At 27.5% G+C, this 25393-nt stretch overlaps 1 protein-coding gene across 1 annotated transcript; it reads left to right on the top strand.

Annotated features, from left to right (window-relative positions):
* Positions 1-1757: 1757 nt before the first annotated feature.
* On the top strand, positions 1758-18580 carry mdlc (RING finger protein mdlc). Its single transcript, XM_075362712.1, has 7 exons — positions 1758-1967; positions 4402-4475; positions 6707-6916; positions 9543-9647; positions 11576-11687; positions 15912-16095; positions 18198-18580. The coding sequence occupies exons 1-7, from the start codon at positions 1874-1876 to the stop codon at positions 18379-18381; spliced, it is 963 nt and encodes a 320-aa protein (XP_075218827.1). The 5' UTR covers positions 1758-1873; the 3' UTR covers positions 18382-18580.
* Positions 18581-25393: the final 6813 nt, after the last annotated feature.

The raw sequence follows: 25393 nt of genomic DNA on the forward strand, positions 1-25393 counted from the left end.
AAATCAAAACCTGTAGCAGAATGACAATTACATCTTTTTTAATGTAGGAGTTTGGATTTTTACATAGAGATAACGCGCGCGCAGAAAGAGCAGATGAGAAAGCGAACTGGAAAAATAAAATTACTATCAAAGGAACATTAGTAAGCAACCACCTTTCATCATTTAACCATTTGCATTAACATTACTGTACTTGAATAAATTATAATTGAATAATCCAATTATACGAAAAATATCCTTATATTTCATTTTTAAACATAGATAATTCTCATATGCGTTTTTTAATGGTACATCAAAATTCTGTTGTTTTTCACTGCATTCAGTAACTTATAAATAGAAATATATTTCAAACTATGTAATTTCTAACTCGTCAGTTAGTCTTCAAAATTCTGAGTAACTATATACATTGTAGTTAGAGTTCATTTATGTTAAAATAACTTACGTAAATTGCATTGAGATAATCCGCTTCACCCGACATACTCCTGAGTTTGTTTTCTTGCACAGCCACCCCAGATATAAAAAAAAACGAGAGCCATCCTATTTGATCACACAAGCATAAAGAACACTGCAACCAAGCGTTCCCACCTTTTTAGTATATAGCCATTGAGCATTTAGGTAGAATGAAAGTACTTTTGAGAAAGACCTACCACAGAATGACCGTTTAGCAAGACAAATATTCATCCCAAAGGAATGAATTATTCGCTTTCAGCCACGAAGTGTATTAAGTTTGCCAATAATCCAATATTGTAGTATCTTTATCCAGAATGAGAGGAGCAGATTGCTAATCAATGACTTTTCATTGATTAGTTCAGTTATATACTATGTAATTTGCATTTTAGTTTACCAGTTACTAAAGCCCTTGTTGCTTTGATTTTCGATTTCCAGTTACTAAAGAGCCACCTGAGAGAGGACTGCGGTTTCATTAAGGAAAACTGTTCTCATTTTCCGTAATTCTAAGGCATTCAATACAATAGGTCCAACGGAGCAGTAACTTTTTTCTATAGGTGCAATTCTAGTGAACAGTATCAGAAAAATGTGTAGTACGTTTGTTAAACTTGTATTTTGTTGTCAAGATATCATTGACAACAAGATATCTTGTTGTCAATGATAGGAGTTCTTTTCTGAAGGGATTTTCCCATCTGTTTAGCCTCCGGGAATCACCGTCAGATATTACTTCAGAGGATGATATGAATGAGTGTAAGTGAAGTGTATGTAGTCTTGCACAGTTTCAGATCGACCATTTCTGAGATGTGTGGTTAATAGAAACCCAACCACCAAAAAACACCAGTTTCCGCGATCTAGTATTCAAATCCAAGTAACTGCCTTTACTAGGATTTGAACGTTGGAACTGTCGACTTCCAAATCAGCTGATTAGCGAAGAGATGTTCACCACTACACCAACCCGATTGCTTTTTGCAAGGGTTTTTGTAAAGCTTTCTTTTTCCTGTTTAGCCTCCGGTAACTACCGTTTAGATAATTCTTCAGAGGATGAATGAGGATGATATGTATGAGAATAAATAAAGTGTAGTCTTGTACATTCTCAGTTCGACCATTCCTGACATGTGTCGTTAATTGAAACCCAACCACCAAAGAACACCGGTATCCACGATCTAGTATTCAAATCCGTGTAAAAATAACTGGGTTTACTAGGACTTGAACGCTGTAACTCTCGACTTCCAAATCAGCTGATTTGGGAAGACGCGTTAACCACTAGACCAACCCAGTGGGTTTTTTTGCAAGGGTTTAGTTCAATTTATATTCGATGTATCGTATTGAATCTTGTTTCTATCGATACTCTAAAATCATTTGAAAATGTTGTAACCTAGCTACAATGTCTATCTAAAACGGTCTTCTAAAGTTAATTTATTTCTTTAAAATGGATGTTGATAAAGGTGACTCCAGCAAGGCAGTTTTTAAGAAGCGGAATCGAAATTTTGCTGCCCGAAAAAAGAGAAGGAACAGTGACAAAAGTAATAGATATTTTATTTGTTGTTTATCAGGCTAGTTTCTATATTATTAATTTTTATCTAAGATTCGTAAATTGTAGATGTCAGACTAATGATTTTGACTTGCCGAATAAAATATTCTTAAAATAGTAAACGTTGCTCAAGAAACATTTTTCGTTATCATCTCAATGGGTTATCGTAACTATTTTGGTTTAATATACATAGCCTGTTGCGATTTTATAAATATTGGTTGTAGTTTCCGAAATTGCTAAATGTTAGGTTATATTTAGGATTTCATGAAATAAAATATGTTGATATGAGTGGTGGCCAAGATAACTTTTTATTTAATTTCTCAACAGTAGCACCCTAAATTGTTTTATTTTAGATAACTATTAACACTTTTTGAGGTGGTTATACTGAAGTAAAATTTTTTAGAGAACGCTAACAGTTGTTGTTGATCACAGTAAATATAATGATTTATCTATTTCATAAATTAATGTAAAATGGTAATTTTTTTAAATCATAAAGATAGTTCTATATATTGTCTGAAACACAATTATATAATTGCTATGTATTATATCCATCAAGTCATTATTTATAAACGTAATATTTATTTTATAAGTACTTATTAACACCTGTTTATAAAATATTTAGATATATTGTTCTTATTTTCTCAAAATATTCATATATACTCTTAACACTGGAATAACACACCCTGGTTAATTATGTCTTCTGGACATATTAAAATAATACATTAAATGTTAAAACTTAAATTTAATTCTATTGTATTATGCACTAAAAAAATCTCAACATAAAATGCTTTATTTTACTAAAAATATTTTTAATGTATATTTACATATGCAACCTAATAAATTTAAGTTTGTTCAGATAAATGCTTATCTTAAAATATTGGTTTAATGAATAATTATGAAACCAAGAAAATAAAACATGGAAAATTATACTTTGTTTAAATTCACGTGTGGTATACTTTTTATCTGTTTAAATATCATGCTTTATAGTTTATTAGCGTGCTTGTCTCCAGCATATAGGTTGCCTTGTTATTATAATACAGTCCTGGGACTAAGTAAGTGGTATTTATTATCTTAATCTCATTTATTTATCTTTAATCTCATTTATTTTATCTTTAGATTTTGTTTGAATTATTGGTTTAGAAATGCATATTTATAGACATTATTCTAAATTGTTTAGACATGTTTATAGGACCCTCCCATTTCTAACCCCGCAATGATTTTAACTAACTATTTGTGAAAAGTAATTTTAAAAGTTTACCTCTTTTAATTTTAGTCCATACTAACACTCCATTTATTTTCACCAAACAATAAGTTTTAAATTCAGAATCAGTCAATTCCTTTGGAAGTAATTCTGAAATTATTATCCAGTGGATGAAGGAAGTTAATTTGTTTCACATCAATTTATTTATGAATTAATACTGGTATTTTTCCAAGTTTTGCTTTATATGAAGTATATGTGATAATTTAGGCCTATATATATATTTATACACAATATAGGCCTATATTTATACACATTATTTTGTTTACAGTTGTTTGGAGATAAAGGATATTTTGTAACTTATTAAATACATTTTTTAATAGGTTTGGATAGAGAAACAACATAATTGCTCTCTTGATTGTTTAATTATTTTTTTACATATGTTTATTTTTGTATTAGTTTTATGCTTTAAGTTCACTCCATAAATTTCCATTTATTAACTTTTTAGCATTTCAGTTTCTTGTGTTCAAAACTTCACAGAAGGAAGTTAGAAACATTCTAGACCTACGCTGGGAAATTGAAACCAGGAACTCAGTGAATTACCAATCAGTAACTAAACTGCATGCATTAACTTACATCATTGTTGCCTAATGAGGTGCATTTGACATTAAGTTACTAGTGTTCAAGTCTTCCAGAATATTGTAGTTAATCTGCTTTATACAGTAGGATTTGAGAGATTTTATCCTGTTCTTCATCCATTTCCTTATCTCTACCATATAGTGCGTAATTAGGTAACTGAATGATTTTGATCAGATATCTTTTATTAGATAGTCATACTCAGTGGCCAATCTAAACAACACAGATGTAGACTTACTTGGAATATTTTCTGATTATTTTGCCAGATCTTTCTATCTCTTTTCACGTGACATTTCAGATACATGATTTGTTGAAATAAATTCCACATATTCTGCTCGTGGTAATCTAGGGTGTAACATAGCTGTGTCACTGTTTGTCAACTATAGCTTGTTTGGATGTTTGTCGCACGAGTACTATCAGTTGACAAATGAGAGGTGCAACTACCATTATAGTTTTTGATTAAATAAAGCCTGACCTGAAATCAAGAAGCCTTATGATCAGGTAGTCATTTGACTTACTCCAGTTAACTTTATGTTCTTATATATGTGTTTTTTCGAGCTAATTTATATATATATATTTCTTTTTCTTGCAGGTAGTAGTGAAGATGAAACAATTGTTGTTAAGAAAGAGAAGAAACCTGATAAAAATAATCCACTTGTTCAGAAGGTAAAAAAAAACCTATTATTATTATTATATTAACAACTTGAATATTTTGTTTGATTGTTTACTAGACTGAAAAGTTGCCAAATTATTCTGAAATATTTATTACTCCTTGCAGTCGTTATGGTCTGCACCATTTTAGAAAATTAGTATAACTAAATGCTAAAAATCACGGTTTGATGGTATTTTGTATTTCTTCCTGTCACTGTTAATTGTTTTATTTTAAAATTTTACTTCAACATGTATCTTGAAGCTGATTCACATAGCCTGTTTTAAGCATTGTCTTTCCGTGTATTTTTTATCCTCAGGACAACGATCTATTACCAAATTAACTAAATCTGTTTATCTTAATACATGATTACTAAAATGTTTTTGGTAAATGATAAGATTATCGTTTTACAAGATTCTGCCTCAAATATCTCTCTTTCTCATTTCATATTCGATCAACATGCTTGATTTTCAATGTATTTCTTGCACATTGTATATCAGAGTTATTTATTATTTTTTTTACGTTTCAATTTACTAAAGGTATTTAAAATTATTTGTAATTCCTAATTATATATTTGATATGTAATGTATTTTCAGCATTAAAATTCTCTTTGCTTTTGCCAGTCTGCTTTATTATATTCATTACATTGTTGATGTTAGGTCAATTTTGTAACTAATTAAAAAAAAAATTGTATATATACTGTTACAATAAATGTATGAATGTAACCTAGCCAATCTGTAAATATATTACCAGAAACAAACCCAAACAAATATCATGAATCAAACTAGTCACTCATTCATACATACAGATGTGCGTATGCACTCGCACGCACAGCACCCACCTCACACACAGAGAAATTGAGGAGGCAGATAGTGTATGATGGGAGAGTGAGACAGTGCTAGTGTATAGGCATGATAATAGTATGTTAAAATTACCATTAGAAATAGAAGATAAAAATAAAGATATTAATATCGCTTACAAATTTGCTTGGTTTCAGAAAAAAACACTGAAATTAATAACCGATCAAAGATTAGATAGTAAACAAACAATACTGCACTTTGACATACTGCCAAAAAATAACAAACATATTTTAAAAATTCAGTATGAAAGTAGCTTATAAAATAAATTGGAGTTTTAAAATAACAAAATAAGAAATTTATATAAATTAAATGGTACATTTGAAATTATTTTAGCATGTGATAAAAATACATTAAAAGAATATTAAAGCCCAATAATATAGTATTTAAAGAACATATGACAGTGATAGATTGAATCATATTCGTAGCTACAAATCAAATATGACAACACATTTTTCAGCAAGAAATATAAAAATCAAATAAGTAAAATTAAAGGTAATAAAAAAATAGTTGTTCAGGAAGACTGCTATGTCATAAAGAGTAAAATAAATAATAAATTAATTTTAAAAATCAGCGAGAACAAATATACTTAATTAAAAATTATATTGTAATCAATATAAATATATTTTATATACAAAATAAATGTTACAGAAAACTTCACTAACATAAATATACACAACTAACATAAAACCATACACTACCATAAACACACAAACTAAGACATACTCAAAACTCGGCAAAACTAAATAACAGTATTTCACCAAATCAACAAACAATAGAAGAATAAGTAATATAATCACCATTTAAGAACACAGGCAGTCCAAAGGAAGATGACCTTGGAAATAATATGAAACAATCCACGATACTCTGTACCTCTATCTCTCTTTCCTTCTGTAACTTGTAGTATAGCACCTGTGTGCAGACATTTCTTTCTTAGCTAGTGTTCTATCCAATTTATCTTATCTTTTTTTATTAAATCTTATTAATTTCTCTTCTCTATCTAGTATCTCTTCAGATCTTGCACTATCTATTTACTTGATTTTTAACATGATTTTCCATACCTCATTATATGTACCTCTAGTTTTGTTTCATCTTTCTTTCTTAATGCCCAAATGTGTCATATTATTCCCTGCTCAGCACAATTTTTTTTACTGAACTGAAGAAAACAGTTTTCTTCAGTCTTTTATTCAAGGTATTTGGCAGTTTGCAATTAAATTCAGTTATTTACTTTTTATATAGATTTTTCCATTCTGTTTGTTTTTCATTTATAAATATTGTTGAAATTTGTTTGCTATCGATGTTTATGTCAGTTGTGTTCAATTATTTTATTCTAGTATTTACATGAAAATTAGTTTCTGATCAAGTTATTATATGATTAACATTTATTGCAGACAGTAAAACCATCAAAATCTTCAACAGTTGTCGATGGGGATGATGAAAATAGCAGCAGCAGTGATGAAGTTAGTGTGTCATACAAATCCAAGAAGTCTGCATTGCCAGAAGGTCCAGCAGATCAAGGAGCAACTGCAGTTTTACAGATAGAAACTGAAACCGACAAAGATGCTCAAGCAATATTTGAAAACTCACTGAAAATAAATAAAGTAAGATCTTTATATGATTGTTGCCCTAATCTTAAAAAAAGAATTCTTATTGTAACTGTGTCAATAATTTCACTTAGAAGTTTTATCAGTTTTTTGAACATTTTTTATTTTTAGTATTAAAATAGTAAACATGTAAGGGCCTTTGGATTTGTTATTAATTGTGTTGCTCTTGCTTGCTGTCATGTACTGATGACATTTGATATACTATTTTTTTATTATTTATCAAATTTTAAAGTATATCTTAAATAGTTAAATCGTATCTTAATAAGGTTTGAATCATATTGAAAAATATATTGTAGTATATCTTAATAGTTAAGCCTTACTTGTAATGAAACCTTATCGCTTTGTATTCCATGAAACACTGTGGTTGCTTTTTAGATCTTTTGTAATGTGTCCATTACAAAATTGTAATCTGTATAACAGATCACCACATGCTATATTATAAAAAATGTATTTGCCAGCATGTGAAACTGATTTTTGTAAATATAAGAATACCTTTATGTAAGTGGCCTGTGACATAAAACTAATGAAGAGCTAACTTAAGCTTCATGTCCAACTTAGGGGACAGAGGTTTCTACTTAAATTCAAATGTTATATAGCTCTATATTTCTGTTCTTTTAAACTAGATTTCTTTGTATTCTGCTCTCATTTTTTCCTTGTAATATGAATTCATAACTAGTGACCACCATGTTTTCCATTAAATGAACGTACTTTGTTTTCAGTGAGATTACCATCTGCAGTAAAATAACAGTGATCTGACTTAAAATGTCTACAAAATTTAAGTTAACTAACTATAGATGTGTTGCTGCTTGTTGGAATTTTAATGTATCTCAAATCAGTTTTTCTTAATGCGTATCTATTTTTTATTATTCTGAATGGTAAAAATATGCATGTTATTTATGATCCCGTAAGAAGCATCTATGTCACAGATGCCAATATTATTTTCTCTAATATTTGGTTTTTAACATATTTCATTTATTATTATTGTTTGAAAATAAAATAATTGCAAATAATTTTCAGTAAATAGAATAATTTTTGTGGCAAGTGTTTTTTTGATTATTTTTGCTTAGCGAGTTCATTCTTAAAAATATTTTATTTTTAAATAATAGTAGCCATTCCAACTTCTTATTTTGTATTTTTATATATACAATATATTTGATAATTTGTTGAACAATAATAAGGTTTTAATAATTAAGCATGGCTGACTGGTTCAAGACCCAGTCAGGCATAACATTTTTCGTATGCTGAAAAACCTATTTGAATAAATTAAGCAATAATTATTTATAGATTTATCTATTTTATTATTTTTTATTATATTGCCAAACATGTTATGATTTGATTAACAAAAATACAGCAATTAAGAAATAGCATTGAGAGATAGTGATCTCAATCTCCTCTTTGATTAATTACAGGCCTCATACCTATTATAATTGTTTCATGGTAAAAAGGAATACATTACACAAAAAAAAGGAGTAGAGGTTATAACATAATTTTGGGTTATGTTGTTTGTGTTAGTCTTTTTTGTAATTAAAATTCATGCCAACACCCTATATAAAAGAGGAACCTATCAGTTATAATGAGAATAATGATGCTCATACAACCAGTTTTATGACAAATAAAATGACAGTATAAATATGAGTAAATATTATTAATGTTCAGAACTGAAAATATTTAGGAATGACCTTGCATTTCACTAGGTGCATGGCAAGATTGTATGAAGTGGTGTATTTGGTATGATGAAGGCAATTGGGAGACTACTTCACTCATGATGTTCCCCAGTAGGCGTGGTATGATATGTTTATTATTCTTTGTAATTGTTGTGGCATCCTTAAAATTAAAAAGTAAAGTAAAGTAAAAGTAAAAAGGAAGAAGTCATTCTTCTAGTTATCTATTTATTGTGAATAATATTCTATTTATATTGCTTACTCTTTTCTTGCATACCTATGTCTTTATTGTTCACTCTGACTTACATTACTTTTTTACTCAATTACTTAACTGAGTTACTCAAATTACTTTATTAAGGATGTAGTATAGTGAAGTTACATAAAAATTATTTCCAAATTATCTTTCAGAATATTACAAAAGTTAGTTTTTAAAATTTTTTTATGAAAATAATATATTTAGAAAAACATAAACCAAATAAAATCCTGTTTTTATTTAATTTATGTATTTTATTACTGATAAAGAAGTGAACAAATTGCATGTTTACTAACAGTTATCAATCCAGAATTCTAAGCCAGATGTACTATTATATTTTTTATTCATTAATAAAGCACATAATAAATATTTATAGATGTTTGTCCTACTCTTTTTAAAGAAAGGAAAAAAGAGAAGGGAGAAAACATTGGATTGAAGAATGTTGTTTCTAATTTGTGAACCAGGGAATTGTTAAGTAGTTTAAACATTTTTTTGGAAGGTAACATCAGTTTGTATATTAAGAGAGCTGTCTTTAATCCTGTGATATTTATTTGTTGATGCACTCATTCTTTTCTTTATTTGTAAAAAAAATTTTTTCTTCATTTTTAAATAGATTAAATTTATTATTTAATATATTTTTTCTTTTAAAAATTTACTTTTTTTGTATTATTCTTATAAAAATGGTTTATTTTATCTTTTATTTTACTAGGAATTGAAAGGAAAAGCTGATGATAAGATATATCGTGGAATGGCAAATTATGCTCAGTATTATGAGAAGAGGGATACAGCTCAAGGAAATGCATCAAGTGGCATGGTGAGGATTTTTATAACATTTATCTTCTTTTTTTTCGCTTTACATTATGAATGTCTTCTTTATATACTGAACACGATTAATGACTTTGTTTACAATGTTCACTGTTGAACATAAGTTTCTTTTTCATTATTTCTTGTACTAGTTTAGATATAATTTTTATATTCTTTAATATAAATAAGTCTTTATGAGTCTTCTAATATTTATGAGTCTTCTGGACTCATAAACTGCTAGCTTAAAAAAAGACTGTTACATATAATTGATTTTCAGATTATTTTGTTGCTATTTGATGTGTCATTTTTGTCTCTGAGTTTTCATTTGCATCTGTAACAAAAATTTTATCTAATGTATAATAAATCATACAGAATAAGTTTCTGATCTGTGATTGTGAAATGTATCTTTGGTTTCAAATTATGTACATTGATTATCACTATTTGCCTGTATTCATCCAGGTCACCTTCATTTTCCAAGAGGGGTAATGTGTCACCTTAATTTTTTTTTTCTATGAAGCTGGATTTAAGTTTTAATTCTGGGACATAATTATCAGTTTCCTTTCAATTTTAACTAATATAATGATAAAGCTGTGATTATAAAGCACACAAAATGTATTCAATAAATAAGTATTAGAGTGAACTAATGTTAAAGAATAAATAATCTATTTATATTTATTTATTGACATATGAGTCATTTTAGGAAATGGTGTTAAATTGTGGTAATGATTTGGCAGTTGCAAATAATTTGTTTAATACTACTGGAAGAAGAGATTGAGGTCAACTGATTGAACACTTTCCATTTTTTTCCTGTTTAGCCTCCGGGAATTACAGTCAGGTATTACTTCAGAGGATGATATGTATGAGTATAAGTATGATATGTATGAGTATATAGTCTTGTACAGTCTCAGTGAAATGTGGTTAATTGAAACCTAACAACCAAAGAACACCAGTATCAGCAATCTAGTATTCAAATCCAAGTAACTGCCTTTTCTAGGATTTGAATGGGCCAACTCTTGACTTTGAAATCAGCTGGTTTGCAAAGACGTGTTCACCACTAGACCAACCTGTTGGGTTAAACTGATTGAATGCTAGAGGAACTATTTTGCACATAATTTGGGTGGTACAAGCCTACATCTCTCAGTTGATTGTAATAGAAAAAAAGTTGAAATATCAAAAAAAATATTGGGTAAAAACATTAAAATATCATAGGAATTAAATTTTGTTCCTGTTAGTTTTTTAATAAAATTATATTCAAACTAGAAAATACCAGAAACAGTTTATAAATAAAAAGGTATGTAGATATATTGTGAAGTGCTGTTTAGCCTATATTTGAATGAGGTCTAAGACTAAAATAGTCTGTTAGACATTTGTAGTTGCTGCAGCCCATTCCTTATTTTCTCATTTGCTAAGAACTTTGCATCTTACAGGGAATATTTACTTATGATTAAAATTTAACTGTAAACTCCTATTTTAAACAATAAGAGAAAAAAAGTTACTGTAAAAAGTATATGGTTACTTTAAGTTGAACTTGTACTTTACTAGTAAAATCACTTCTGTTGTGTTAAAAACAGCTTTAGACTATCAATGAAAATTGGAAAAGTTCAAAATTTTAATCTGAATTTGATGTCAAGATAACCTTCATTTTTGGGATATCAATTGATTTCATGCAAAAATATGAGTTGTATTGAATGATGGGCATGCTTCAAGGATACAGCTGGAACATTCTTTTCAAGAAATTTGTTATGTACATGATTTTATCCAAGGTATTTGACTGAGTTGTGGGTTTGAAGATGAATATGTTGTACAACAATGAACATCTTTTGTTTATTAAAAAATTATTTTATTACTAAAATAATATTAGGGTGTGAATTTTATTTATGTGTATAAAATTTTGTGTAGAATGATTTGCTTTTGTTTACCTTACTCTTACATTTTTAGGTTCGTAAAGGGCCAATTCGAGCCCCTGCTCATTTACGTGCTACAGTTAGGTGGGATTATCAGCCTGATATATGTAAAGACTACAAAGAGACTGGATTCTGTGGATTTGGAGGTTAGTATTATAGTTGATCCCAGTTGACTGTATCCATTTTAGTTAGGTTTCAGTCAAGAGATTGATGGTAATAACTATTTTTCAAATTATATTAATGTGAAAGTAAAGCTTATGATTTTACTTAGACTCTACTAAATACGTTTTTAGCAGATTAGTACAATACAATGTACATTACATTGTACAATAGAGTACAGTAGTAGTACAATACAAGTTCATTTGTTCAAGAATAGTACTCTTGAACAAGTGTTTGAGCAATTATTCTGACTGCAGAAAAACATTTTATTAAAATTAGAGCTTTTATAAAAGTAATTAAAATAAATTTTTTTAAATTTTATCTGGTGATAAGAATTTCATTAGAAGATTGTGTGATTGTCTTTCGTTTGTACAAAAAGTTTGAACAATTATACATTTTAAACTCTTAAGGGATAGATTAAGAAAAAAATGCGATTTTGAGTGTAATCTTATTTAAAAAAAAAATGACTATCATAGATATATCTCCATTGTTATTTGATTTTCTTTTACAAAATTAAAAAATCAGCTGTCAAAAAATACTCTTGTTTTATGTTCAGAATGAATAAGCTTTGTTAAATTGCCAATAAATTAAAAAAATAAAATAAAATAAAAATCTATATAGAATTTAATTTTGAGCAAATTGATATAAATAAAAAACAAATGTTTTAGAGTATCTATTTTTATTGAAAAGTAATCATGTATTAAAGAATAGAAAACTAAAAAAAGAAAATTTCAATTTTTTTTTTTATTTGCAAACTACTCATGAGTTTTAGTAATAATCATATACTAAATGATTATCAGATAAGATTATATTTCTGCAGTTGAATCCATGAAAAGCAAAATATTGTAAATTCAGTTATTTCCTTGAAGAACCACTTTTTACTGTAAATGGAATAAATAATCTAGTTTGTCTACTGAAAGGCTACATGAATTAATGCAATCAAAGGTTTTGAAACCTGTTTTCAATACATGTATGGTGTGACACAAGTGAGGACCAGTTAATTCGACCTTTGTTAATTGGACATTTTCAAGGTCATCTTGTGGGAAATTGATATGTAGAATTTTAAGAAATCAATTGCCAATTTTGTTCAAAGTCATAGCACTTGATAAAAGGGTGCGAATATGATTTCAATGTGATTTATTTTGTGAATAATATTTCTCTCTGAGAGTAATTTTTCAAAGTGATTTTGTTATGCATCAAGCAGGATGATATATTATGAATTGCGACATATTTTTTGTGACACATCTTTTTCAAGAAATTAGACAGCATTTAAACCTGACTTCTGTACAGATGGATTGGACAAAGAGACCTGACAAGTTGAACTTCAATATCGCCTCGTTTTAAATCACCTTTATTACTACCTGGAAGCACATGAAAGAAGTAGTTTAAATAAGTTAATGTAAAAGAAGAATTAACAGAATTTTGGATGAATTTGAGATTATTAAGAATCACAGTGTTGCTGTTTGTAGAGCTTCTTTTCATAATTACATTGAACCATAATTGTTTCATTTTACCTCTCTTAAGAGAGAGTTAATTTACTGAGGTTGCATTCCCTAATCTCCATATACTTTATTTATGATAAAAACTTGAAATTCAGTACAGATGATATTGACATATATGATATTAACATTCTATGAAAATACATCTTGGGATTTCTCTTTAAAATATAATTAAAAAATTGAAACTGGATTAAGATGAATTTCATAATCCCTGTATATTTAATAATAACTTTCGATACAAGTTAGAATTCAGTTCTCTAACATCTGAATAAAAAAACTGAGGGGTTTCCTTTTAGCCACCCCTAAAAGGGTAAAATGGAATAAACATGGATCTATTAATTTTTGAAGTCATTTCTAACATGTTGAATAGAAATTGAAGATTTAGCAAGATGCTTACTATGAAAATCTATGAAACAGTATGTCAGGATTTTCCTTTAGATCGTTTATAAGAGGGTGAAACTGGATAACATTTATATTTCCAGTTTATATTTCAAAAGTGCTTGAAACATTTAACATAAACAATATACAACGGACAAAATGTCAGGTATCCGTTCATACATTTTGTTCGCTCATAGACTTCTAAATTGATTTGACTATACAAATTGCATATTGGTTTGAAGGTACAACATTTTTTCCAAGCTCTAAGGTGCACAACCATTCAGTTGAGGGAATCTAAAAATTCTGTATTTTTTAATGTTATTTATGGAGTTATTTTCAGTTAGCCATCACATTGATTTTGACCAATTATGGTGATGTTTTTGGCATCTATATGACAGTTTTTTATTTCATTTTATCTAAACATTGAAATTTTTTGTTCTTCAGAAAGTGTTCTGAGATACTATTCAACTTTTAAGTATATATCATGTACAACATCTATTTTACCATATGAAAAGTATGAGGAAAATTTTAATATTTATCATAATATATTTTGTCATATATTTAGTATTAACATCATACTATTTTGCTCATTCCTTTTTTCAAAGGAACCTCTGGAAGATTAATGAAGAACTCTTATGGGGATCACATGATGGGATTTATGAATAGATTTTAGGTTTAATATTAACATCCTTCTTTCACATTAGGTTTTCTTTATTTACTTTTTTTTATATAGAAAAACACTTATGGGGGATTTTATTCCCTTGTACTATGTTAAAAATGTTATTTGTCGTGATGTAAAGAGGCAGTCCTTATTTTTAACTTAAAAAAAATGGTCATATGATTTTTTTTGTGATAACATAATTTCTACATTCATTGAAATATAACTCATCTGCATAAATCTGTTCTTTTAATTTTCATTTCCCTCTCCTACTAGTTTTTCTTTCGTTCTTTTCTGGTATTGAGTGGTGCAATAGTTTACTCTTATTTATTTTTAAACTACTGTATACTTAAAAAGCTTTAATAATTCACACAAAAAATATTGTCAATTACTCCCAAGAAAAATATATTGTCATGAGACATGCCAAATCAGGATATCATTTTTATACATAAATTAGAAAATTAGATTATCTGTATTTGTACCAGTATTAAAACCCAGGAACGGCTGAGCCAATGTAATATTTTACTACTGTTTTAACTGAATTAAAAGGAATGTTACATTTAAGGCTTAAATTTATTCAGATGACTCCATTATTAGATGAGCAACTTTTGTTACTCAATTCAACTTTGAGTGTAATTTTACTGAAGATGGAACCTCTTTTTCTTTGTAAAATAATTATTAACAGACCAATAAATGACTGATATATAAAAGCAATCTCTGTCAGTCACAGTATTAGGTATTCTTTTTTTCCTCAAAAATAAAGACCAATTTTAACAATTTCTTTTTTTTGGATATTTTGAAAACCTAACTTCTCTGCTACTACATCTCTCAGGTTGGAACTTATTTTGCAAGTTTTATTGTGTAGAATTCAGCTACCCAATTTAGAAATATTAATTAAAAGAGAAAATTAATTTAAGTTTTATATATAACTTAAGTTGCCACTATAAAATGTTACACTATACTCTTAAAATGTATACTATCTGCTCAACAAATTTTGTATTGACATTGAATATATTCAAGAACATCTAATGACTGCCAAGGTCAAACTATTCAATCAATTTATTATGTCGATTATAAGAATGGATTGTTGGTAAATTTTTACTGTTTAGCTATTCCTTGTGTATAAATTATATATGAAAGTAATACTTATCTCTATAATTTGTAACATATTTTAATACTGTTATCAGTCACTGAAGAATTTTTATCTCTGATTATATACCACTATGCAAATAGTTTGCTGTGTATTAAAAACTGTTCTGTATGAAAAATAAATAAATCTGAAAGGAAAGAAAAACAGAAATCAGTAGGAAGAAACATTTACATAGTAAAAATAAAAATTTCTGTATTAAAACACATTTTATTATTTCTGGCTAAGAATTCATGTAGACAAATGTAGATTTTGTTGTAATGCCAACACAATTAAAATAACGTTTTCTTTATATCATGATAGTAAAAATGTGTGTATCGAGTAATAATTGGACATATAGTTGCATGAATTTGAATAATCAGTTTTAGCATTAAACACACTATAGCGTTATACAAAGTATACTTATGATGAAGGAAGGGACAAAGGGCTGGATCAGTGGTTTTTGGTAGTAAGAGTGCATGCTCATCTCAATGATATTAGTAATTCAGCCAAGGAAATTTTATATTATTTTGTTGAAAATGTGTTTCAGACAGTTGTAAATTTTTACATGATCGTTCTGATTACAAATTTGGATGGCAGTTAGAAAGAGAGATGGTTGAAGGTACTTATAACAAAGGAGACGATGGAAAGTATGAGATAGATTCAGATGAAGAACACCTTCCTTTTAAATGTTTCATTTGTCGTGAATCATTTACAAAACCGGTTATTACAAAGTAAGTTTACTGATCGTTATATGTTTTGTCTTGAGGCAATATATATAAATATAATATTTAGTTAATTAAAGTAGATTTCCATATCTATAGTTACTATAGTTAGTTATAGCTTTTACTATGTATAGTAAAAGCTTAATAAATATATTATACTGTTATATTTAACAACTATACAGTTATGTAAAAGAAAAAATATTGGTTTTTATGAATTATAATGACAGTTGAACAGTTCTAATAGAATCTTTTTGTTTAAAAACTTTTAAAATAGTTATTTTATTTAACTTGTCAAAAAGCTACACTTTCTTTTAACCCTTCTCATGTGATATTTTAGGTATGAAGCATTCCCCAGCATTGCTGCAATATCAAATTAATCAGCATTTTCAACAACCTATATGATTGTCACTTATAACAAAAATCAAAAAAATAAAATTTATGATTACATAATCAAATAAAGTTTCAAACAGTATCTTAATTTTTTGGACTTATATATGTTTTGGTAAAAGTAAATTTATAAAATTTTGTTTTTTGTTAGTATTTTCATATATATAAAATGTGTTGTGTTGCTAAGTTTACACAGTTTTGAAAAGAAAATGTTAAAACGGTTTTTATAATTCTGTTAAAACTGTTAAATGTTTAACAGTTTTTTTAATTTCTTCTTGTATAATTTTTCTGAAAAATTCAGATTTTGCAGTTATTTGATTAATATTTACATATTCAACAATTCCATATCACATTTTCAGATTGTAATAAACTAACTAAATTTTTAAAATTCGTAGGAATATTTAATCACAGATCGGTAATAGTTTTTCAACTAGTAATGATATCAAATCTACCACCTTCCTTTCCCATGATGAATTTTATATATATGCTAAAACTTTAAACAACTCCAGCAGTGATGTAGAGTTGTAACAAAAGTGTTATGAATATATAAATATTTGACTCTATAATTATAAAAGCAAAAAATTTCTGACCCAGTTTTAAAGGACCATTATAAAATTTTGCCTTTTACAGGTTACTGACAGTTTTTTTAACTATTTAATACAGGCATTCTTTTTCAATTCATAAAATACCCTGTGTGATAAATTACAATTAAATTTAAAAAAGGTACAAACTCATTTGCAATTGTATGTTTAATCCAAATTTGTTATGGAACCTGAATAGTAGAACTAGCATTTAGGATAGTCTGAGAAGCTCCACCAACCACATACAAAATTAAAATATGTTTTCAGTAAGCCTTTTCTCATAGCACTTATTTAATTCTTTTATATTAAATTTTTTTCTCTATTTTACAGCTCATTTTAAACAGTAAACCAAGATGTGTCAAGATATCAGGTCATAATAGGTTGCCATTACCAACTTTTGATTTAGTTCTCTTATCAAAAATTTATGTCAAAGGAACAAACAGTTAAAAAGTGTTGTTATATGAAGTGATGCAGCAGTATTTCCAGAAGAAGGTTAGGAGAAATTGGTCTCGACTGTGAATAGGCAAGTTGTAGTTCCATTGTTGTTACAGTACAATGGTGCACAATTAGCTGTTTATTCATAATTTTCATGCAAAAATAAAAAGGGCTGCTTCCTCTTCCTCTGTGTTCTGATCTTTCTGCTATAGATTTTTTATATTTCCAAAATTGAAGTCTGTTGAAAGGAAGATATTTGACAGTAGAAGAAATAAAAGGAAATTTACAACATGATCCTGAAAACTGCATTACAGAGCTGCTTCAAAACGTGTGAAGGTTTATTAACCAAGAGGAAAATTCTTTAAGAAAGAAAGCTTAGCAAGTAAATCCTAAGTAGCTCCAAAATAAATAAACAAAAAACATATAAAACCAAGTTTTAAACATTTTTTAACACCATTTATAGTTTGAATTGTTAAATGCTAAAATTTCACATTAAAGAAAGTATCCACAATTCGTTGCAGGTACCATATTAAAAAATTGAAATTTCATTAAATCCAAAACGTTAATTAATGTGTGTATACAGCTCATGACATATAAATCTCATAGTTTATTATAATAATGTTTACATGCATAATTTGTAGTATTGTTACGATTTAGTTATGAGTAAATTCATTCTAAATAAGTATTAATTCAATTATTGTTTTTCAGGTGCAAACATTATTTTTGTGAAAAGTGTGCTCTCAATCAGTACAAAAAAACTACCAGATGTTATATTTGTAATGCACAAACTCATGGTGTTTTTAATCCAGCAAAGGAACTTATTAATAAACTTGGGGATGATAGCAATAAGCCTCATCAAAAATCGTCGTCATCATCGTGTGATTCTGATTAGTTATTTAATGTCTTACAGTTTCCTTTTTGTTATTTTTTCCTTTTGTATGTTTTTGATTGTGTGAGAGTGGAGAATTTGCTATTAAAAATTTTGTGTTTTATTTATTAAAATTTTCAGTGTACTATGAATGTAATTTGAAATGACAAAGTATTTAAGTTCTACAAAAATAGTTTTTTTAATGAAAGTTTATTGTTGTTTATGATTGTTTTTTTATTTCTATCTCCTTTTCTTAAAATTATTTTCATGGTGTGTAATATATTCTTATCTATTTATTGTTAGTGTTATGGTACACTAGTTTTTTCTTCTTGCCTAAATAATCCATCACTGGGTGCATTTATTTAATATTTTCTACTGCAATTTGGTAATAGATTGCATTCCCTTCACTGGCATAGCTTTGTTAATAAGAGCAAAATGCAGTGAAGTAATGTAAGATTTTTCACTCCTTATACAAGTTTTACAGCATTTCCTGAATAATTATAAATAAACACTTGAATAATTCCCTTTGGTTTTTCTAAGTTTGAAGATAAGATTGAGCAAAATGTTATAAATTAATTACTTTATTTAGAATCTAAAATGAAACAGTTTAACTGTAACTAAAACTAATATAAATGAAAACTTTATATTAATACTGATGTAATATTTGAAAGTATTTGTTTGGTTCTTTATTATTTCTTGTGGTATTTTTCTGTCATCAGTCATTTGACTTGTTTGATGCACTTTCTATTAATTTTAATTTGACTATTTTTTAACCTTAGTATATTTCCTGCACTGTACATCTTCAGTTTGTTTCAATTTCTGTTATCCATTACAGTTTATACTTCCTGTAAACTATCAGAATAACTGAACTAAATTTTTAGTAGATGCTCGCTCCATTAATTAACCTAGTACTTTTTTTAGACATTCTCCTACTAACTTTTATTTTCCTTTATTTATTAAATTTTAATTTTTTGAATTGATCTAATTTCCAAAAATAAACTGTGTTTTTTAAAAATTAACTATATTTTGTTTTTCTGCTTTAATTATTTTCCACATATGCAACTTTAAACAGTGTTTGCTTTTTATATCTTTCTTTACTCTCCATCCTATGTAGCTACCTACCAAAATAAGTAGAATCTGTAATTCAATTTTTTCTTCATTTTGGCCTCTTACCTTTTTTTATTATCCATTTTAAAATTGAATTTCTTCTTCAGAAATGAAAATCCACTCCATTCCATTACCTCTTCCAAGACATTCCTAGATTTAATGAAACAATAATAATATTATATTACTTTTTTATCTTACCTTATGTAATGTAGCACGCATTTTTGTAATCTTGGAACTTTTATTAAGGGAACCTACTTCTAGTAAAAGCCATAAAGAACTCTTCTTTCTTTATATCTCAATTATTATTACTATTTTCTTTAAATCTTCTAAATTCTAGTCCATTTCGTTCTATTTGTAGATGCTATGTTTTGCTTTGAATAAATTAACTGTATTTTTTGAAACCTGTTATCACAAACCTGTATTTTTTGAGAATTAAAAATTTTGTTCTCATACATATCTTTGTTTTTCTGAAATTTAACTATCTTCATCTAAGTAAATAAATGAAATTGTATTATTTTTGAAGTGAAACGCCTTTCACTTCTCATCATATACTTAGATACCTTATCTATCTTGGGGACACTGTTTACCAAAATTTATCGTGTGATAGATCAGAAGTTTATCTGATGCTAGTCTTTATTATGAAAACTGAAAGGACTTTATCTGGGCTCATATATATCACTTTGTAGTTCTAATGGTTTGTTATATACTCCTGCAGCCTTAATTTTGTTTAAATTATATCGGTGCTAAATTATATCAGGTTCTTATCTTACTGTAGAATTTCCTCTAAAGCCATTATTAATTTTCCCCCGTTAGCATTTCAATCAAATAACTTTCATCTTCTATCTATTTTTATCTCCAATCAACTCGTCGCCTAAAAGCAGTCTTTCTATTTCCTTGTTTGTAGTTTTTTCTTTAGTTTTTTAAAGCTTACTTTACACATTTTGTCAAACTAAACTGATTAGTATCCTTCACTCAGGTAAATTTTATAATGTCTAATTTTGTTTTGAAATATGTGTCTTAACTTTCATATGGGATGATTTTACCCTAATGATACCTTTCTTTTCTAATTGGCCTCATGCATTTGTTTGCTGGCTTTTTTAATATATTACATGTTTTGCTGTAAAATGTATACATTTTCATTTGAGTCACATGAAGGAAGTTATTTTTCTGTGTTAGGTAGGTGGATTTAGAACAAAATCTTGCATCTTGAAGGTTGATAATATTCACTATTCAAGTGCAGCAATCAGAATCTTATTATCCTGGAAGTAATGTTGTTAAGAAATGCCATGACTTTAACTCACATCTGCAAAGGAATGGGAACATATATTAATGGTATCTTAGTCACAAAAGGATTCAAATATCTAAATTAAAGACCTATATCCTAGCAAAGGAAGGATGTATAATTTTAATTCAGCCTTGATTGCAGAATACTCCTAAGCTTCTAACTGATTCCATGAAAAATCTTTTCAAATGAGAATCAATGAAAAAAATGATATTGAAAGCAGTCATGTGAGAACCATATTTTAACTGATGCTTGCGTAATAGCTGCATTGTATATTCAGATTGAATATTGGACATAATTGTTGTACTTAGCACCAATGTACAACCAAAAATCTTGATCCCCTATTTACTTACTTTGTGGTAATGGTGTTTGAAATTTGAAATATGCATCTCCTCGTACCTTGTTAAACATTAATGCCTAATTTAAGTTACAAAAATTGTAAGTGGATGCCACCAAATTTTTAATAAATTCATTTTCAACTTTACCTCAGTAATAATTATAAAATTATCCTAATCCAAATTCTGAACTGGTTTTTTTCATGATTAGGTATGAGCTCTATTTTATAAAATTTAAAGCTGCGTTATTCAAAAACTCTTTGTGCAATATGGATAAGAATTGTTTTTTATTGATTGTAAATTTTTAACACCTACAGGCAGTTTTTACATAATTACTTTTTCAGTTTAACAACTTCATTTTATTTGCTGCCATTTTAGAAATATTATTTGGTCTTCATGCTGATAGTGTCGTACTTTTACCACAAAAATCAATTTAAAATAAAAACCTAAGAATTGCTTCTGGAATGGATACACAAAAACAGATACTGTAGAATGCATGAGTGAGTGATTTTTAGAGATTGTAGACGTGCTATAAATAAACAGAAAAGTAGATTGCCATTCTAGAATTTTTAACTGTTGTTTATAGGGTTAAAATTGTCAAATTAGTTAATTTGTTTACTGTTCTGCTATCTATTTTTAGCACTTGCAAGTAATTTTCATAAATTTAATGAAAAGTAAAGTTTTCTTAAAAATATTTAATTTCAAAATCAAATTTCTTGAAAATGGTTGATGTGGGATTTTTATATAATTTTAATACATTTATTGTTGTGTTGAGTAAATTTTTCCTCATTTTTAGGTAACTTTTGGCAATCTTTATAAAAATGATTAAAAAATATTACTTTCTTTCAACTCTGTTAAATGTGTTTTGCTGAAATTTTATAAATATTGTTTAATGCCACTTTTGTATATACGAGGTGCTCGCATACCTCACCACTCTATCCTCATTTTTAAAAAAATTTAATTTAATATAAATTTAATTTTATTATTTTTGTTATATTATTCATTATATTGATTTGAATCATTCAGTTGAAACACAACTCACACAGAGACTCGCAGTTTATTAATTTAATTCATTAAATTTTGTGCTTTCTTTCTTTTTCCTGTTTAGCCTCCGGTAACTACCGTTTAGATAATTCTTCAGAGGATGAATGAGGATGATATGTATGAGTGTAAATGAAGTGTAGTCTTGTACATTCTCAGTTCGACCATTCCTGAGATGTGTGGTTAATTGAAACCCAACCACCAAAGAACACCGGTATCCACGATCTAGTATTCAAATCCGTGTAAAAATAGCTGGCTTTACTAGGACTTGAACGCTGGAACTCTCGACTTCCAAATCAGCTGATTTGGGAAGACGTGTTAACCACTAGACCAACCCGGTGGGTTAAATTTTGTGCTTAAACTGACAAATCCCCACTACTACATATATATATACTTTTTTCTAAAGTTAGTCTTTTCAAGACCCATATCCCTCTGTACTAATATATATTGTACATATAATCCAACTTGATCCACCTAAGTACAGAAATTAAAAAGTAAATAAGATGACACGTACCTTATTTTTTTCATAAACATTTTTTGCCATGAAAGCGCTATTGTAAAGGTTATGAAAAAATAAAGGCAAGTGTCATCTTATTTACTTTTTAATTTCTGCACTTAGTTGGATCAAGTTGGATTATATATACAATTATATATGAATATGTATTTTCTAGATTTTTTGAGATGAAATATATCTAGAAACCTTCTCAGTTATGCCAAGAAACATGGGTAAAAATTTGGTTGCAATTGATCAAGTAGTTTTTTCGTTTATCCTGAAACAAAACCAAAACAAAAACCCTCTTCCTCTTTATATAGTAGTATCGATATATATTGATAAAATGTTAATTCTTTACTGTTATAAAAAAAAAACAAAATCAAGGATTTGAATGAATGGATGGATACCCTCTCACACCTGTATACAGATTTTGTGAAGACTGCCCAAGGGAAATTTCAGATCACCCAAAACAATATTAGAGATACTCAGAATTATCCAATAAATATTAAAATATATATAAATAATGGAAAAGATATAGATAGTTGGGAAAAATACTGTATGTTTAAGAAAATTAATTTATGAAATAATCCAATTTTCATTATAATAATATTTATTACTATCATTTGGTAGATAATGTTTATTTATTTAACATTATATTTAAATACTAATTAAAGTTTAACAATTATGATATCTAGTATAATAAATTTAATAGAATAAGTAACATGTATAAACTAGTTTATTATATATTAAGTTATTTTTATTGATTTTGTTAGTGGATAAAGCATCAGAAGATTACTCAACATTAAACAAAATTGTGTTTAATTATTTAGTCTAATTATGCATATGCAAGATTTTAAAAATATTTTATAAAAAAAAATTGTTAAAGCTGAACTTATCTGCTAAAAAACCGGTAAAATTAATATTGAAAATATTAAAAATTATTAATTCAATTTGATTGAAAAACCTGCCTAGTTTTTTCAGTATTTATCATTAAAATATTTAATGTTCTTAATTTGAAATAAAAGAACATATATTTAGTGATCACTAAAGTAGTTGTGGGCACCAAAATGTAATAAAAAAGTACGGTCAGTGTTTTACAATGCTGATTATATTAATCAAAACTTTGTAAATCAAAAGCATATAAATTTATGTATATAAATTCATTCCCTAATTTTGACAGCATGCATAGACTCGCTTTTCTCTGATTCACCTAAAAAGTCTTCATTTCAAACTTTGTCAACCCTCTTACTTTTCAATATTCTTCCAAAATTCCATACTTTATCCTTTGCTTTTTGGATTTTTTTGTCTACAATTCAGTGCGATATTGTGATATGCTCCCTTCAAATTTTTTTTTAATGTCTTTCAAATCCCTAATTTTACATTTGATACTAGTAAATTCTTTTCTGTATAAAACAAGAAATTTATCTTCCTTGCCAATCTACTTCTAATATCTCCTTACATTTTCCACCCTTTGTAATTTTACTATCTAAACAACAAAATTCCTTCACTTCTGGTTTATAACGTTCATCTATATTAATGTTTAATTTGCAACATTTTCCTTTTTGCCGCATTTTATTACCTCTTTTTACTCATATTTATTTACAAATTAAATATCAAAACTATCAATTCATTCTGTTCAGTATTTGGAATTCATTTTTAATTAGAACTAAAGATCAATATTTTCTAAAAATGTTAACATCTTAGTCTTTTCTCCTTGTACTGTTACTCCATTTTCAAACTTTTGTTTTAAATCTTCTATTGGCTTTTCTGTTTTTAAATAAAAATGCAATTCCATCTTTGTCTCATCCTTTTTGAATTAAAGTTTGCTTTTTTTGGTCTTCTACTGTAATCTTACCTGCCTGATTATGTTGCAGATTATTTATAACTACCTGTTCTCTAAATTTCAACCCTATATTTTTTTAAATTAAAAAAAAAGTCCCCTCCAAGTTATCGAATGTCTTCCAAAGTCAATCTGAGATTGAAGTCACCTTTCTTGCAGTCCCACTCTTTCTAAATCTAAATTGGTATCTAATTTACCTTTATTTCATAATATAATAATTTACTACGTATCCTAGTTATAGTAATTACTAATTAATATAAGTATAAAAAATATTAATAATTCTAAAATTAATAGTTATTATATCCGTAGTTAGTAGTGATTTGGATGATGCATAATTTACCCCTAGTGCCTTTTTTTAATTTAAACCTGTTATAGCTCTACTGAAATCAAATCGGTAACAGTTTCTTTTCGATCCAAAAATATTTTTTTTAAACATGTCATTGACTATTTTTTTTACCTTCATATAGATCTTCTGTGTATTTTTGGTCACCTTTCAGCTCTTTCTTTGAAATGGTCTCTTATTTTATTATACATCTTATTTAACTTACCTGATTTTTTTATTTTTCTGCATCTGAACATTTTTGCCTAAACCATTATTCTTATCTCAGTTTGCATTGTCTATTTGTTTTATTTCTCAAAAGCTAATACATTTTCGTGTTATTTTTTTCCTTTTAATGTTTCTACAGTCACCTGCCTGTAGTAATCTTTGTTATCAAAGGTTTCCTACTAATATTACTTCCTAAGTAATATTACCTATTATGTATTCTCTACTAAATACTTAACTATTATTAATACCTTCTGGTTTCCTGCCTTTTTTCCTAAATCTTTTTCTCCTGCATTAATAATTTCCTTTTTAACTCCCCCATTCATTTTTTGAGGTAATGATTAAACCTGTTTCTATTGTTTACCCAGGCTTTGCATTTATACTATTATATTTT

This window comes from Lycorma delicatula, chromosome 4, assembly GCF_047948215.1.
Source record: "Lycorma delicatula isolate Av1 chromosome 4, ASM4794821v1, whole genome shotgun sequence".
NCBI lineage: Eukaryota > Metazoa > Arthropoda > Insecta > Hemiptera > Fulgoridae > Lycorma > Lycorma delicatula.

Excerpts from the sequence above, each read along its gene's own strand:
- mdlc (XM_075362712.1), top strand. The coding sequence starts at position 1,874 with ATGGATGTTGATAAAGGTGACTCCAGCAAGGCAGTTTTTAAGAAGCGG. Across the intron at positions 6,917-9,542 it reads ACTCACTGAAAATAAATAAA|GAATTGAAAGGAAAAGCTGA; the intron begins GTAAGATCTTTA and ends TTATTTTACTAG. Across the intron at positions 16,096-18,197 it reads ACAAAACCGGTTATTACAAA|GTGCAAACATTATTTTTGTG; the intron begins GTAAGTTTACTG and ends ATTGTTTTTCAG.